Raw genomic sequence first — 12,567 nt, forward strand, 5'->3', positions numbered from 1 at the left:
TTGATACTACAGTAAATGGTATCATTAAATTATTTTTTCATTTTCTATTTGTTTGTTGCTGTTATATGAGAATATAATTTTTGTTTGGTTGTCTTGTATTTAGCAATCTTGCCAAATTCACTTACTAATTCTAACAAATGATCTATAGATTCTTTTGGACTTTCTTTGTACATAAATCATGTCACCTGCAAACAACGTCAGTTTTATTTCTTCTTTTCCAAATCTTATCCCTTTTTCTCTCTTATATTTATGATTCCTTATCTTGATTTCACAACTGAGTTTCTTCGGAAAAACAAAAGTCTTTAAAAATCTCAGTCTTTTTCATCCCGTGAACAGTCTTGATACTTCACACAATTATATCACATATGGCCCTGATGTCATCCACAGTGGCCATGGCACTTCCAGTTGTGGCCCTCTGTTGACTCACAGCAAAGCATTTGGCATCTCCCACAGGAGCAACCATAGTCCACATCCGCTTCAGAAGTGGGCTGACCATGCACCAAGGACACTTAAACCTACACAGAGCTGCTCTGAAGACTGGCTGTGGCCTACTGGGGACAAGTGCTCCTGTTCTCTAAGGAACTCAGAAGATCCCAGAGGGAAGTCCAGGAGCAGCCTAACGTGATGATTTCACCACACCCTTATGCTCATAGGGCAGGGCAGCCTGGGGTGCTGGGGACCCAGGCACCCCTACTGCCTGCTATTCCTGTTCACGTAGTAATCCTGAAAATTAACCTGACCAACCCAGGTGTGCAAGGTGAACCTGCTGGTGGTCATTATGGGTAGCTGAGCAAATCTACGCCTTTGGAGAAGTAGCTGTGGTTAAGGGACGTAAGTGATATAAGGTAAAGCTGCTCATCTTATGACAACCACTGTGTAAATGTCACTTGTAGTGAGGCAATTAGAAGGAAACAGGTTGTGTATTTCAGTGAGGTAGGAGGAGCCACTTACAGGATTTCCGACAGCTCTCTGCAATGGCATCACGGGTCTGTTAACCACAATCACAATCCCCCATGTCACAACACCTCCTGGCACGAACTGGAAGATTTTCCAGGATTTTCATCCTCCCCAACCAATTGAGTTTCTTCTTGGCCTGTGTGCCCAAGTTCAGAAAATAAAGAGCATTGTGTTTGTCATCCAGCCACGGCTCTGAGCTGCGTGACAACAGGCACGGGCAGGCTTTAAGATCACATGCATCTGTGCTCTCAATTAACAAGAGACTGAATGCTCCGCCCTCTGGGGGCTTTCTGGGTTTTGGCAGTATTATCTGTCAGTAAAAGTGAATTATTTGTCATGTGGCATGATTCATAACAGCCAAGAAGTGGAAAGAATACAAATGTTCACGTAGATAAATAAACTGTGGTAAAACCATGCAATGCACTATTATCCAGCCATAACAGAGGGGGAAGTGCTGACATATGCTACAACACGGATGAACCGTGAAAGCATGCTAAATGACGGAAGCCGGACATAAAAGGCCACAAATTATATCATGTCATTTATAGGAAATGTCCAAAACAAGCAAATCCAAAGAGACAGAATGTAGTTACTAGTTGCCATGGGATGAAGAAAGGGGGAACTGGGAGGGAGTGATCACAGGTATGGGGGTTCCTTTTGGGGAGACGGAAATGTTCTGGAATTAGATAATGGTAATGATGAGGATTTTTAGGCTGCTTAATTTTAAAATGGCTTATGAGGATTTTTAGGCTTGTTAATTTTAAAACTGCAGATGAGAATCAGGCTCCGAGGAGTGGAATTTGCTTGCCCTTTGATCAGAGACAATTGCATTTGTGAAGGAAATCTCCATGCCTCCCTCTCTGTGCCAGGAGGAAGGGGGGATGGCCTTATCTCTGGAAACTCTTAATGGGGAAGGCAAGAACTTAAGTCGTTTACTGTCTGGCAACCTCATGTAACTGACCCCCCACCCCAAAATCCTCCTTTGTCTTTAGTTGAAGATAATATTTGAGCAGTGACTTCTGCCATTTACTCAATCCGGTTTGATTCTTATCTAAAAGTTGTGGGACCGCCCAATGGCCGGACCCTACCGGCACTGGTACCATTTTAACTTTTTTTCCTTTGTCTTGTAAAGAGATGACTCACATACCCATGCCTTAAATTTAGCCCTAACCCTCAACTCGGGGCAGCAGCAGGAGCTCTCTGACTGCCCATGGGTCCTGTCCCCATGCTATTCTATACTATTCTCTAAATAAAAGAGCACTACTGCCAGATCTTGAGAGTCTAAGAAATCTTTCTTTCGACTCCTCGGCTCACCGACCCCGCATCAGTAACAGTTGCACAACACCACGAACATATTAAAACTACTGAACTGTATACTTTAAAATGGTGAATTTTACGTTATGTGAATTTTAACTCAATAAAAAAGTGAATTATTTGCTATGAAGTTATTTTTCTCTTTAAAGATCAAATGTCACAATTATTCTGACACTCTGACGGTGAAAGCCTTCTCCTTGAAGACCCAAGGAGCTTGGGGTTAGGGGGACTATGCAGCTTGGAGGCTGGTTTCTGCATGTGGTGGGTGGAATTAGCCTTTATATAATCACACCTCTGTATGCAGCCATATCCATGGTTACAGACCACATCAGTGAACTGCGTTCTGTGCTTCAGTTTTATATGTTTAAGAACAATGGCATTTGTGTGTAGAGATCCATGGTGTCTCTGCAGAGCCACCAGGGGCACACAACTCCAGCCTCTCCGTGTCAGGGGCCACACAGAGGCCTTGGCCCCAAAGTATTCCTGCCGCCAGCACTGCAAGGGCAATGGCAGTTAAGCAGCCCGAGTCTCAGCTTCATCAATGCAGAAGTCGGTCTTGGGTGATCCCGTGAAGGGGTCACCACCCCGCTAAGAGAGATCAAGAGAGTGGAAGATGAAAAGCTTTCTTCTGTTCAATTAGCTTCTTTTCAAGGATAAGAGCCTAGCTGGCAGGCGGAAAATTCCACACTCCAGTGAAACAAAAGGGAGCCAGAAAGGAGGGCAGATAAGGGCACCAGTGCAACCTCCCTGTATTCTTCTCTCTGTGCACAGAAGGTAGTTCTGACTTCCAGAAGTCCCAGTTAAATCTCAATGTGCTTCCTTACGGACATAGAGGGACCAGGTCTATTTTGGTATTTCCTTCACTGTGGGATGCATATCATGGGGTGTGAGGGGCGATTTTATTCGGTAAATGGACTGTGGCATGAAAAGTCACTGAAGCCTATCAGGAGAAAGCTACTCTCTTTCCAACTGTTAACCTTCTGATTCCATCAAGGAGAACGGCTCTGTTTGGAGCTGCTACATCTTTCAAACCTCTGCTAGACTGTGTAATAAAGAGAAAGGAGACGGAGTCTTTGGCAGGCTAGAATTTAAGGACGTTGTTTAAGGTCATTGTGTTTATTTTTACTTTTTCATATTAATTTACTATTTATGGCAAGTATGGCAAGCTTTCCACTTAGGGTAATGACACTTATATCACTCTTGAAATAAACTGATTTAAGGTAAAAAAAAAAAAAGTGACTTACTCTAAAGAAAATAAAAAAGAAGAGGTGGTAGGCAGATAGAACAAGAATCATAAAGATGGTACAAGAATGACAAGAGTTTTGGAAACTTTTTCCCTCTCTGTCACTTTACTAATGAACACTTTCAGGACAAACCTAAAACCCTTCTGTCCTACCCATGCCATCTCCATGGTCCTGTTCTTTCCAATTCATCTTTCAGTGCACCTCACTGCATCTGCCAGGACATCACCAGATCCCAATCCAACGACCAAGAAAATACCAAAGGAATTTCCATGAACGTACACCACACTTGCTTAAAAACAGAATCACTGACTTTGGGGGTGAGGGTGGCCTCCTGGGCAAAGAAACCTGAAAGAATTTACCTGGTGAGAAGCTACCACCAAAAATTCTTCAGGAACACTCCCAAAATTCAACAAAGGATGTCTTTCTACCTTCCTGTATGTTTGAAATATTTTATCATAAAGAGTTGAATGACAACCAAAAGGACAAGCAGAGAAGATGACTATTATGATACTCTTGAAAATTTCATTATAAAATTAACTTACCAATAGTAGATTCTGATCAGTGCTGAAGGCCACAGGAGAAACGAGGCTACAAACGCCAGGATTGGGATGGCCAAGGTCCCGCCCGCGATCACAAACATATTAACCACGTCAAGATCCATCCTGCTCTTTAGGGCTGGCTGACACCTGCAGGGGCTGAAGGGAGCGACAGTGTGGAAACTCTGTCTCACAAGAAAAGGTGAAGAAGCAAAGGGAAACAGAAGTGAAGGACCCAGAATGAGAGTAAAGATCAGGAGGAAACAAAAGCAAGCAAGTGCTTTAAAAAATCTAAATAGGCATGACAACTAATGTAATGAGGAATCCTTGAGAGGATCCCGGATTTCTTTTTTTTTTTTTTTAAGCTACAAAGGAAATTGTTAGGACAACTGGGGAAATCACAGTAAGGACTGGATATTAGATAATATTATTATATGAGAGATAGTTCTCCACCATGATGATGAAACTGTGCTTACTATGCAGAATGTCCTTGTTCTTCAGAGATGTCTGCTGAAGTATTGAGGGGTGAAGTATAGTGATATCTGCCACTCACTTTAAAAGTTGAGAGGAGAAAAAATACGTGTGTGTGGGCATGTGTGGGTGTGTGTGTTGGTGGGGGGAGAGGAGAGAGAAATAGAGCAAATACGGTAAAACATTAACCATTGGTAAACTCAGGTGAAGGTTACATGATAACCTTCGACTTTTCTATAGGTTTGCAATTTTTAAAAATTGAAAATTAGGGAGGACAGATAACCTTAAAGACAGAAAGAAATGAAACAAATCTACAAGTACACATGAATGCTTATACACATCCAGACATCACTAGAAGGATGTGCAAGACGCCAGTAAGAGTGGCAGCATCTAAGATGGGGAACTAGGTAGTTGGATGTCAGGGGTAGAAGGGAGACTTGTTTTTCATGGTCTACCTTTTAAAATCTTCTAGTTATTCATTATGTATATGTATGGCCTATTCAAAAATAAATAACATACAATAAAAAGTTAGGAGGGAACAAATCAAAACAGCAGAAATTTTCAGTGGATTTTCTGATGTCTCCTTGAAGACTTGACGGACACACCTGAAGGCTAGAATGCGAGCCCCAGGAGGGCAGGGACTGGATCCTTAGCACCTACACTAGGGCCTGAGCCACTTCTAGGCACTCAGGAAATCAGGGCGGAATTAGAAGCCCCCACCCAGTCCTGTCTCATGAGCTCACAACATGGTTCATTTTTTCATGGAACGAAAGATATTTCAAGTCCCATCCTCCTCTCCAACAGAGAAGACAATGCCTGCGATGATCTGTAAGTCAGGGGTGCCTCTGGGCCAGCTGAGGATTCTCAGCCACCTGTGTTAAGTATGCATTTCACCAAACATAAAACAGACTTCTTCAAGAAAAAGTATTAACACCTAGCAAGTCGTGGCCTTCCTTGAATTTCCGGTGAAATGGAGAGACCTCGCTCACATACCTCTGTCAACCGATATGTGTTTCAATTTCATAATGAATTCATGATGGCACAGTATGACCTCACAACCAGTGAGCACAGGGGTCAGCAAACTTTTTCTGTAAGGGGTCAGATGATAAATATTTTAGCCTTGTGGGCCACACAGTCTATGTCGCAACTACTCAATCTGCCACTGTAGTGAGAAAGCAACCATACACATATAATAAATGGATGTGACTGTAGACCAATAAACTTTATTTCAAAAAATAGGTTGCAGGCCAAATTTGGCCTGCAGGCTGTAATTTGCAAACCCTTGATACAGCACACCAATCCCATCAAACAGGCAAGGTAGCTGTTTTAATCTCCTATTTATAGGCTGAGGAAACTGAGGACCAGAAAGGTTAAGTAACTTGCCCAAGGCCACTCAACTGGGAGAATCACAATTACAAAACAGGCTGGTGACTTGGACTCACTCCCTTTGCACCCAGATCCACTTTGTCTAATTTTTTTCAAATGGTCTTTTTTTAATCCTTGTAACCTCTTTGCTGTTAAATAACCACACTCATCACCCCTAATTTCTCCATAAAGATGTGACATCTCCATTTGGATGTTTCGTCCCTCGAAGAGGTTTGGTGAAATGAGCCTAGCCGGGGAGAGAGATGCATTTCGACGGTTCTTTTCAGTTACAGACACTCTCTCTCTCTAGGTACAGTCCTGAGTCTACAGGAATGAAAGCTGCCGCCTTCTCAGGGCAGAAGCACAGTCTGTGTTTCTGATCCAGCTGTCCTCTCAGTTTCTCAGTCACTGTAAACACTTTTTCCAGCACACTTAAGTCACTGGCCTGTTTTTCCTTCTAGAACCAGAGCTCCTTGATGGCAGGGACAATCATGTATGTTCTCTCTCAGTGCCTGTAATAGCACAGGACACAAATAAGGTGTAAATGAATTAATGAAAAGCAAAGTTACAAAATGGGCTTAATCCTGTGTTTCAGGGACAACCAATCCCAATGATGCTGTAAGAGACTGACTTTTTCCTCTTTCAGGCACTACAAAACTCCCCGGAGGACGCACCTATTTAACACAGGGTACAAGTTATGATGCCAAAAGGCCTCACTGTCAGGGGATAAGCAAATTAATTGTAGAGGGAAGGGAATTTTACAAATCTGAACATCAGAGGTCACAAAAGAGTTGATGGAGATGGGAACGGTCAGCTTCAAGGGGACTTTTCCACGTCACACAAAATCCTCAAAAACTGCTGAGGGCCACCATGAATTCCCATTTCCAAGCTGCAGGAAGTTAATTGCATGATGTTCCTTTGGACTAGAAATTAGAACATTTTATGCCCAAAGCCAAATTTATCACAGACTCTGACACTGGCGATGGTAGCCCCAACCTGAAGGCATGGTCATCAAAAAGAAACTTCACGGCTTTGTCAAAGCCTGCTACAACGTCACAGTCAGTTTGGGGGAAGGTTTTATCTGGCTCCATCTTCCATTTAATGACAGGATAAAGCCTTCAATAAGGAGCTTTTGTAGAGCCAATTTAGCAAGGTGTGGACTTATTACAGAGCACTCTGCACATTTTCCCTAATGAGATTAAATATAGACAGGCCCCGAGTGAAGAAACTAATGCTTTCTGAGTTATCTATCCAAACAAAGAGCAGGCAATCATTTCTATCTCTGCAACATCCATCCTTTTACAAAAGACTTGCCCCAGCTTTCCTTTAGAAAGGCAGCTCTTCCACCCTGCTGACGTTTGTTTATAGGATACTTTTGTACCCAAGGGGGAGGCTGGAGACAGAAAAACTAAAGCCTTGTGAACCTGGAACCACCAATGAATGAAAATCAACTAAGGGGTAGTTCATGGAGTTTCCCAAAGCAAGGAGCCATAGATCTGATGTTTGCAAGATGGCTTTAGAGAGTGGGAGAGTACTAAACAACGCTTCAGGGCCACGCAGCCTTAGGTAACACTGACCCACATACTGAGAAAGCCATTTTTTCAGTTCTTTTCAGTCCCGCTCAGGTCAAAGAGAGGCTCAGTCTGGTGTATTAAATAGTTCTCTAACCCTTAAACCCCCTGCAGGCAACAGTATCTAGCTACTTAAAAATACTGTTTCTTTGTGTTGATTTTTTATGGATACTTTCAACTTATGGTAGTGATACAAACTAATTTTTAAAATTAAGTTAAAAGGAGGAGTTAATTTAAAGAAAAATGCTAAGTAGGCGATACATGCATCTGGTGAAAATCGTGATGGTGACACATGAATGGCTGCCACTGGGGCAGCTTCGTGCGACCGATGGGCACCGGGCTGGGGGTGGGGGGTTCCAGGTGCCTCTCTCCTACCAGCCTCTCCCACACACTAGCAGCAAGACCTCGGTTTCCTCATCTGTTACTGTGAACATTCATCCAAATCATCTCTTCTGTCTTTTCCTACTCCGGTGACGTAAAACATTTCTGAAATTATGTTGGGCAATTAAAGAGCAGGATCTGGCTTGCCCCCACAAGAATCTTGTTTCCTGCTACATTTCCCCAAAACCTAAAACAGTATCTGGCAAATATTTGGTGCTTGATAATGGTCACTGCCTGAATAGACTGAAAAAGGAAAATGCACTCCTTTTACGTATCTGTTGCATAAAGTGAGGCACCTCAGGGTTAAAGACAGTGATTTCGGTGGCCTTGCAGCACAGCGTGAAGCGAGGCGATGTCCGGAAGGAGAGCTGGACCTTAAGGCGCCAGGGAAGATAACACACTCTCACATCCCAGACTGGAGCCTGCCACCCAGCCTCCTCCTGTTAACATGCAAGCTGTGCATTCGGGGCCTGTATCTCTGAACATAGCGACAAAGATTAATTGGATAGAAGATATGTCAGTGGATCCAGATAAACATTGCATCTCATGTTCCCAAGTTTAATGTGAGGTTAGAGGTAGGGCATATTTTGTGTTATAATTGTCTTTTAGCATTCTCACTGATTTTGAAAATTGGGCATCCTGAGATCCAATACCTTAATCTTAAGGCATAAAGCAAAATTCCAAGAATAAATAGAATGTAAAATGCTTTCATAGAATCTTGCCTTTCCCTAGACATCTACCTATATTCCATCAAATCTGATAAACCAAAGTCCTGATCTCTTCAAAGTAATGATTATTATAACAATAGCAACAATAATAATAACCATGACCACCAACACCACAGCCAAAGATATAAGAGTGACAGCTTCCCTCTACCGAGTAACTATTGTATGCAAGGCCCCATGTAGGCGGTTCATATACATCTTCTCATTTTATCCCTTACAACATTATGAGGTAGGAAACATTTCTCCATTTTAAAGATGGAGTAACTAAAGCTTAACGAAGTTAACAAATGCCCCTGAGGTCACCTGGCTAGTAAGTGGCATGATCTGTATTTCAGTCCAATCCTGTAGGTGTTCCGGGTCATGCTACCTTTGCCTTCTCTCAGTGCTTGCTGTAAGCTGATACTTATTGTGCATCAGTTATGCACACAGCTCAGAGTTCAGTGTCCCCATCGACATTCTTTGCACTTCTCTAGATCTTAAAGAGCAAGCAGCATGCTAACATTACAAGTTAACAATTAGCTTATTACCTTATTCCTGCTGGTGTTTTTAAAACGACACAGTGCTGCTTATAATTTTTTCTTTAATTCTGCAACATGAAAATTCTTTCCACAATATTTTCCACTAAGAAAACACTAAGTTCTTGAAATCCGAGTATAATTTCCCAGCTATTAAATATTGTTGCATCTACCCAACACCGAGTTCTGAAACCAGGTCCTTCTCAAGATAAACCAATTCCTCAAAACTATCAATAATGATCAATAGCTGAAAAAGAAGAGAAGCTTCTCTTGTGTGGAAGCCCCAGGATTGATGAGACAGAATAATTCGAGAAATGGGTAGGTTCTAACTCCTTGTCATATATATCTTCTCCATCACAGAGGAAAATCACACTGAGATTTCCAAGCAAACTTAACTGAAAGCATGGCATGGCCCCCAGGATGACTACCACAAGGTGCTCACCTCTGCCCTCGTGGCCTTATTGTCGCCCCCTGACCCTGGCTGAGCCCATTCCTCCTCCGTAATTTGCAGCCCTGACAGCCCTGCTGCTGAAACAAGCCACGGCTATGAGCACCCCTGGCCTGGATCCTGAAATGCTCTCCTCTCTCTCTTACCTAAATATTGCCATGATGCTCTCCTCTTTCTCTCCCCTGGATAGTCCCATGATGTTCTCCTCACTCTCTCCCATGGATAACTCTCATGATGCTTTCCTCACTGTCTTTCTTGGAGAGCTCACCATTCCTATATCCTCCACCACTCTGTCCTACAGGGAATTTGAAAATCCACAAACCTTGCCAGAACCTCCTTCTAGACTTTTCCAAAAGTCTGCCTGACCATGCCCCTGACCCAACAGTCCTACAATGTCTCAGGCACATATCTCTCCCTTCTCCTGACTTGATGATTTCTGTCAACAGTATCCCCATCAGTCTCGATTCCCAGACTCTGATGCATCTTTCACTCTTCCCACTTCCCTACCACTCCTATTACGCAGTGGCGGAGAGGTGCCAGAACTGGAGCCATCTAGTCCAAGTCTTGACCAACTGTGCTATTTAGTAGGTGGCTATTTAAATTTAAATTAATTAAATAAAATTTAAAGTTCAGTTCTTTAGTTATACTCATCACGTTTTAAGTGCTTGAGAGCCACCATATTGGACAGCACAGCTTTAGGGGGTTTATGCCCATGAAGGCCCATTAAGCTAGTTTGGTTCAATATATACTAGGAACGCTGGGTGGGAAGAAAAATTCCCACCAGGTGTGAGACTTTGTATGGGTCAGACCACAGCTCCCTCAGCCACCACACTGGGTCCAGGTCCTCATTTCTTCTTGCTCCCATTTCTGTAAAGGTCGGTCTTTCACACCCTGTTCAGTCCTTCCACCACCAGCTGCCAGAGAAATCCTCTCAGTTCACACCAGGAATTAGGCTGCTCTGGTCTAATGGGAACGCTGACCACTCCATGTGATCCCAACTCAGCTTCCTGGGCTGGACTCCCACATCTCTGCCTGCAACCCAAATAACCAACTCCTGTCTCCATGCAAGCCCCACACAGCCTCCTGCTTTGCCCCCTTGAGCACTCTCATGTCCTGGCTGCCTGATGAACTCCCCTCTGCCTTTGGGGCTGATTCAAGTAGCACGCTCTCCACAAAAGCATCCTGGTCCCCATAGGCCCAGGTCTTCCAGACTCCCTTCAAACTCAGAGCCCCGCCCCAGCACAGTCTTTGCAAACTGTATGTAGAAGGCTTTTGGATACAAAGCTGAGCTTTGAAAACCTTCAGGTGCCCTACCCCCTCCCACCAGATCTACTGAACCAGAGGAAACACCCACCACAGGTTGGCCTGCAGAGGGGTGCAGGCGCGCTTACAGAGCAGCCCCAGCCCCATTAAGAGCTGCTTTTTTTGTAATCTGCAGTGTTAAAAATCCATACTCACTCTTCAAAGAGCACAGCCTTCTTTCCCACCTGCTACTGGCTCTGGCAGAAACTGAAAATCAGATTCTGGAATCACAAGACAGAAAACGACAAAGGATTAAATCATAACAGGAAATATGAATGAAGTACTAACAGCCGGCAAAATCTTAGCTGGCTTCGTTAAGGTGGAGCACTAGCCTCCTTGGCACAAAGTCCTACAAATATCTCAAGGCTTTATAGTTCACCTCTTGCTCAGTCACCTCCTCCAATTAAGTAGCCTGCACAGAGGGCAGGGCGGGTCAGACAACAACAGGCCGTGGGAGGGTGTGAAGGAGGTCAAAGAAGAAATCTGTGGTGGGGCACAAAGCATGGGAGTGACCTGGTGATCCCAGGCACAGGGGTGGGAGAGACGACAATGTGGACAGGCAACCTCCGGTGGAAGGGGGTTCCAAGAGCTACAAACTCAACTAAGACCCTCAGATAAAGATTAAAACTCTCCTTCTCCATCTGGGATTAGGGTTTACCTAAAAGTTGTACTCATAATGGAATGAGAGGAAGGCAGCAACCAAGGAGCAAATGAGGATGTTATTCCCACTAGAGTGGCCAATGAGAGGGGACCACACAGCTCAAAAACAGGGCTGGACAGAGCAGAGACGCTGTAAAGGCATCCCAGCAGGAGAATGAGACGACAGGCAGGAAGGTAAATCCACACAGCCCCTGAATTATTTCAGAGGGCTCAAAGAGCTAAACACAAAAAAATAAAACCATGAAAGTTCTAGAAGAAAATCTGAGAACTCTATTTTTAAATATCTTCATGGGGAAAGCCTTTCTAAATAAGATATAAAACCCAGAGGCCATAAGAAAAAGATTAGTAAGGTGAATGCATAAAAATGTTTTTAAACGTCCACATGAAGAGAGATACCATGAACAAGACGAAAATTTGTCAATGCATATCAAAGGCAAAAGACTAATTTCCTTAATGTATAAAGGACTCCTACAAATCAATAAAAACCACAACAAAAATTCAATAGAGGGGCTGGCCCCGTGGCCGACGGGTTGGGCTTACGCGCTCCGCTGCAGGCGGCCCAGTGTTTCGTTCTTCGAGTCTGGGACCCACAACGAAGAGTATACAACTATGTACTGGGGGGCTTTGGAGAGAAAAAGGAAAAAATAAAATCTTTAAAAAAAAATTCAATAGAAAAATGGGCAAATGATCTGAATAGATAATTTCTCAGAAAGGAAATACAAATGACTCTTCAACGTATAAAAAGATGCTCAGGGGCCGGCCCAGTGGAGCAACAGTTAAGTTCGCACGTTCTGCTCTTCGCTGGCCTGGCGTTCAGCGGCTTGGATCCTGGGTGCGGATATGGCACCGCTTGGCAAAAACCATGCTGTGGTAGGTGTCTCATACATAAAGTGGAGGAAGATGGGCATGGATGTTAGCTCACGGCCAGTCTTCCTCAGCAAAAAGAGGAGGATTGGCAGTAGTTAGCTCAGGACTAATCTTCCTCAAAAAAAGAAAAAAAAGAAAAGAAAAAGATGCTCAATTTATTCATAATAAGAAAAATGCAAAGAAATCTACAAGGTGACGGCAATCTCTATTT

The 12,567-nt window shown here is 43.5% G+C and overlaps 1 protein-coding gene across 35 annotated transcripts in view; it reads right to left on the reverse strand.

The window, feature by feature from the left end:
- ABHD6 (abhydrolase domain containing 6, acylglycerol lipase) overlaps nucleotides 1-12,567 on the reverse strand; it is a 52,269-nt gene that overhangs the window by 23,403 nt on the left and 16,299 nt on the right. For 17 of the 35 annotated variants that reach the window (XM_070577009.1, XM_070577015.1, XM_070577010.1 and 14 more), the window contains 2 exons: nucleotides 10,986-11,050; nucleotides 4,058-4,210 (listed from right to left, as the gene is read on the reverse strand). In XM_070577009.1, coding sequence (XP_070433110.1) covers nucleotides 4,058-4,176 — 119 coding nt within the window. In that variant the 5' untranslated portion in view covers nucleotides 4,177-4,210; nucleotides 10,986-11,050. Of the gene's footprint in view, nucleotides 1-4,057; nucleotides 4,211-5,515; nucleotides 5,611-10,985; nucleotides 11,051-12,567 lie in introns of all 35 variants that reach the window. The other 18 variants (XM_070577028.1, XM_070577034.1, XM_070577038.1 and 15 more) reach the window with 4 other exon arrangements.

The sequence above is a fragment of the Equus przewalskii genome, chromosome 15, assembly GCF_037783145.1.
Source record: "Equus przewalskii isolate Varuska chromosome 15, EquPr2, whole genome shotgun sequence".
NCBI classification, from domain to species: Eukaryota; Metazoa; Chordata; class Mammalia; order Perissodactyla; family Equidae; genus Equus; species Equus przewalskii.